The 4,986-nt window shown below is 36.8% G+C and overlaps 1 protein-coding gene across 1 annotated transcript; it reads left to right on the top strand.

Annotated features, from left to right (window-relative positions):
* The first annotated feature begins 1,029 nt into the window (after positions 1-1,029).
* Positions 1,030-2,951, top strand: LOC107549552 (alpha-1-antitrypsin homolog). The gene is made up of 5 exons (XM_016230683.1): positions 1,030-1,122; positions 1,289-1,969; positions 2,072-2,342; positions 2,502-2,649; positions 2,753-2,951. Exons 2-5 carry the CDS (start codon positions 1,297-1,299, stop codon positions 2,939-2,941), a joined length of 1,281 nt encoding a protein of 426 aa, XP_016086169.1. The 5' UTR covers positions 1,030-1,122; positions 1,289-1,296; the 3' UTR covers positions 2,942-2,951.
* The last annotated feature ends 2,035 nt before the right edge of the window (positions 2,952-4,986 follow it).

Consider the following 4,986-nt stretch of genomic DNA (forward strand, 5'->3'; position numbering starts at 1 on the left):
TGAGTCAGCAGAAGTGATTGTTAGCAAAAAGTATAGCAACACAGCAATATTTATTTTTTTATTTTTTTAATTGCATATACATTGCACATTTATTTAGAGAGAAAAAAACAATGTAAATGTAAAAAAAGGTAAGACTGCTAATTTTGTGTGCTGGGATTTATTTGATCATCACAGAAAGAAAGAAAGAAAGAAAGAAAGAAAGAAAGAAAGAAAGAAAGGAAGAATAAGCACCCTTCTCTGACAGCACAGTATATCACTGGTTGAGTGATTGTGTCTCTCACAGATAGTGGATAAAAGCCAACTTAAAAGAAGGGGAAATCAAATGTTATTTGGGGATTTTTTTTGTTAATCTATTCATTTTTATTGTATATGATGAAGTTACAGGTTTTGAAAAAAAAAATTCATACTACAAAGAGACTGTGCAGAATGCTTTGACAACTACATAAATAAATAATAATAAAGAAATAAATATAATATTTAATAAATAAATCTTTGCTGAGTCAGCAGAAGTGATTGTTAGCAAAAAGTATAGCAACACAGCAATATTTATTTTTTTATTTTTTTAATTGCATATACATTGCACATTTATTTAGAGAGAAAAAAACAATGTAAATGTAAAAAAAGGTAAGACTGCTAATTTTGTGTGCTGGGATTTATTTGATCATCACAGAAAGAAAGAAAGAAAGAAAGAAAGAAAGAAAGAAAGAAAGAAAGAAAGAAAGAAAGAAAGAAAGAAAGAAAGAAAGAAAGAAAGAAAGAAAGAAAGAAAGAAAGAAAGAAAGAAAGAAAGAATCACAGAAAGAAAGAAAGAAAGAAAGAAAGAAAGAAAGAAAGAAAGAAAGGAAGAAAAAATAAACTACAGTATCTTAAGATGTGAAGACATTTTTGATCAACTGTTTGAGAGGTAGACAGTCATATTTAGGTATTGAAAACATGTGACACTGAAGTCCAAAACTGTGTTGCATCACTGAATGTAGAGCAACAGCTAATCACGAGCGATTAGGTTCACAGAAAGGGGGTGGAAACGGGTTAATATTTCAAGATTTTACTCAACTGATGTCTGAAGGATTATAAATTGACTCCACTCCATCCAAACAGTCTCCTGTCAAGAGGACTTTGATGGTAAGTGACAGTAATTGTTTCTCCAGAAGTGCCGTGATTGTAACTGAATTACTGTAGACCTAGAAAGAGTGAAATAGCTACTGTGTGAAATGCAAAAGCTAACATTTGTGTCACACATTTCAAGATCCATTTGTGAAACTCTGTACCCTCTGGTCATAAAACACAGGTGAAAAAATGTGGGGAAAGATTTATTACAGTGTGATTGCTGCCCTGCTGGTAGCAACGGCCTGGGCTGCACCCCACGAAGGCCATGACCATGGCGGCCACACAGCTGAACACCACCACCATCTCCACCACGGGAAGGACGAACCCCACCCCAGCCACGATGGGGAGGATGCATGCCACCTGCTTGCTCCACACAACGCTGACTTCGCCTTCTCCCTCTACAAGAAACTTGCGTTCCATCCCGATGCCAAGGGCAAGAACATTTTCTTCTCCCCAGTCGGAATTTCAATGGCTTTGAGCATGCTGGCGATAGGTGCCAAGGGTAGCACACTTTCACAGATATACAGCAGTCTGGGTTACAGTGGGTTGCAGGCTTCACAGGTCAATGAGGGTTATGAGCACTTGATCCACATGTTGGGCCACAGTCAGGAAGCCATGCAGCTGGAGGCAGGCGCTGGTGTGGCCATCAGAGAAGACTTCAAAGTGGTTGACCAGTTCCTGAAGGATGTTCAGCACTACTATAACAGTGAAGCCTTCAGCGTTGACTTCTCCAAGCCTGAAATTGCTGCAGAAGAGATTAACAAGTTCATCGCCAAGAAAACCCATGACAAGATAACCAACATGGTGAAGGACCTGGACCCCAGTATGGTGATGATGCTGATTAACTATATGTACTTCAGAGGTACTAAATAAAGTTCTCTTTCATTTAATGATATTCATGTAATGAATCTTGGTTTGATGCTAGTTGACGCTGACCTGAAGTTCTTGCATTTTGTCCTGATAGGGAAGTGGGTTAAGCAATTTGATGCAAAACTGACCCACAAAGCTGACTTCAAATTGGACAATGACACCACCGTGCAAGTTGACATGATGAAAAGAACTGGCCGCTATGACATCTATCAAGACCCTGTCAACCAAACTACAGTCATGATGGTGCCCTACAAAGGCAATACTTCCATGATGATTGTTCTTCCTGATAATGGGAAGATGAAGGAGGTTGAAGAATCCATCTGCAGACACCATCTTAAGAGCTGGCATGATAAACTCTTCAGAAGGTAGTACCGGTGACACCTTCAGATTTAGATCCATGTATTAGTTGACCTCTGACCTGAAGGTTGATTGTTGTTTAGTTGCACAGAAGTTTGTGAACCTTGAATATGACCCAGATACAGAAAATTATCTGATATACCATATTTTACTTTTCTGCCCTTCAGCTCTGTGGACCTGTTTTTGCCCAAGTTCTCAATCACTGCAACGTCCAAACTGAATGACATTCTGCAGGACATGGGAATGACTGATGCATTCAGTGACACAGCAGATTTCTCTGGGATGACAGGAGAGGTCAAAGTCAAGGTGTCACAGGTACATGTACTTGTTACCTCGTGTAGCACCACCGATGGTTGCTAGATCTAAAGATTTTGAAAACTCTACTAAGTGATGTTAACTTTTTGGGCCCAATCTCCAGGTTGTCCATCAGGCAGTCCTCAGCGTGGACGAGAAGGGCACAGAGGCAGCAGCTGCAACCACGATAGAAATCATGCCCATGTCCCTGCCTGACAATGTGATACTCAACCGACCGTTCTTGGTACTGATTGTAGAGGACACCACCAAGAGCATCCTCTTCATGGGCAAGATCACCAATCCTACAGAGTGAGGTCCAACTCCTAACAGAACTTGCTGGCACTCTGCATAAGTCTGCTAATCTTTATGTAGATCTCATTGTCAACTGCCTCATTGTCAATAAATTGGTTTGATTCTAATTAAATGAGTCATCATTAAAATCAATTGCACAATATATGCATTTTTTATAGTGATCTCAACTTAATGCGGTCTTGAAAAATGTCAAATTTCAGCTTCTTATATTGTGTGTCTTATTTTTATAGGTATTTCATCTAATTTATCAGGGAATTTAATACAAATGGATTTACAGTAGACTCAAACTCTTATAGCAACTTTGTTTGAGTGTCTCGGTGGTAGTAACTTTTGTAATGCTATCTGTTGTTGCCTCAGTGCTATTCCTCAGCAGTTCTGAAAATGAATGACAGACATTTTGGTTTGCAGCATTGGTCTTTTCCTGATAGGCTTCCTCTAGTCCCTGGAACACATTTGGGATATACTGGACTGCACAGAATGCAGTTTGCCATTATTGGAGCCTAAAACCCTAAGACCACTATTGCAAGAACGATGCACAATCCTAAAACTTTGTTTATTCCTAGATTTTGGTTCCTAGATTTTCAAAGTGGTCTCAAACTTTGGACTCCACTGTACACAGAGCTTTGTTGGCTCTCAGTTGTCAAGTTTTTGAGTTCAAATGCATTGAGATGAAACAACACCATATACAATAACTTTTTCTTTCTGAATCTCAAACCTTAAAATAATAAAAGTGCATAAATAATGATAATAATAATAAAAAACAAACAAAAAAAACGTAATTTCTAATTCTAAGAAAGGAAGAAAAAAACAGCTATGTTTTAGGTTGCACAACAGAAGGAAGGATGAGATAACCTCTGGTTCATTCCCCTCACCTCTCTGACCTTTAACTTTATGATAGAGCTCCTGCACCAGGATAGTGTGCTCAATCAATAGCACGTCCTCCATAAATCCAACACAGCAGGCTGAGGCATGTCTGTTTCTTCTAAAAGATCAAGAGTGCAAATAAATGAAAATGAAAATAAAATGAAAGCCTTCAGTCAGGAAATAGATCACATCAAGATGATTTTCATTCCAAGATAACTCTGGCAAAGGCTCTGGACCATATGGCAGTTCCTCACAGGTTTCTGCTCAAGCCGTCATCATGTGCTTGTGACCTCTTTCGAGGGCAGAATCATAAGCGGTAGGTGTGGATAAGGCTGGATTTGTTTTATTCTTGCATGCACACAATGGCAATTAAACAAGCCTAATCAGAGAAACATGAATATGTATCGAACACTGACAAACAAAATTGAAAATATTATGAAAATGATTGTAATAACTGGAAATAATTTAATAAAAAAAGAAGAAAAAAACCCCACAAACTAATTGTTGCACACAACAGAGAATAGTTTGTGTTCTCAGAGGTCATTAAACCTCAATATAATCTGTATTTTTATGCAGTAATTATTATAATATAAAATGTTGGCTTTTGATTGTAATATTTTTAGACAACACAGATCTCTAATAATTCATTTGGTAGTTCATTACTGTTATGAAGTACCATATGAACTCATGTAAATATGCTTGTAAAGTAATTTCTGGAAGTATTTCTATTAAAGGCTATATGGTTTTATTTTGTATGAGTTTGAGTTTCTATTTGATTTTGTTTTATTCTGCTGTGCAGAAAAGAAGACACTTTGAAGAATGTGGTTAACCAAACAGTTGGCCCCCATTGACTTCTATAGTAAGAAAAAAAAAAAAAAAATATATATATATATATATATATATATATGGAATAGGGACCATCAACTGTTTAGTTCCCAACATTCTTCAAAATATCTGTTTTTGTGTTCAGCAAAATAAATAAATCCATACAGGTTTTGAACAACTTGAGGGAAAACTTAAGGAAAAATAAAGAAACACTTGGAATATTTCCTAATAAATTGCCTGTTTTGTTCATTTTAGAAGTTGTTGGCCCCCATTTACTTCTATAGTAAAAAAAAAAAAAAAAAAATATATATATATATATATATATATATATGGAATAGGGACCATCAACTGTTTAGT

Source organism: Sinocyclocheilus grahami, unplaced genomic scaffold (assembly GCF_001515645.1).
Source record: "Sinocyclocheilus grahami isolate Dianchi unplaced genomic scaffold, SAMN03320097.WGS_v1.1 scaffold374.1, whole genome shotgun sequence".
Lineage (NCBI taxonomy): Eukaryota > Metazoa > Chordata > Actinopteri > Cypriniformes > Cyprinidae > Sinocyclocheilus > Sinocyclocheilus grahami.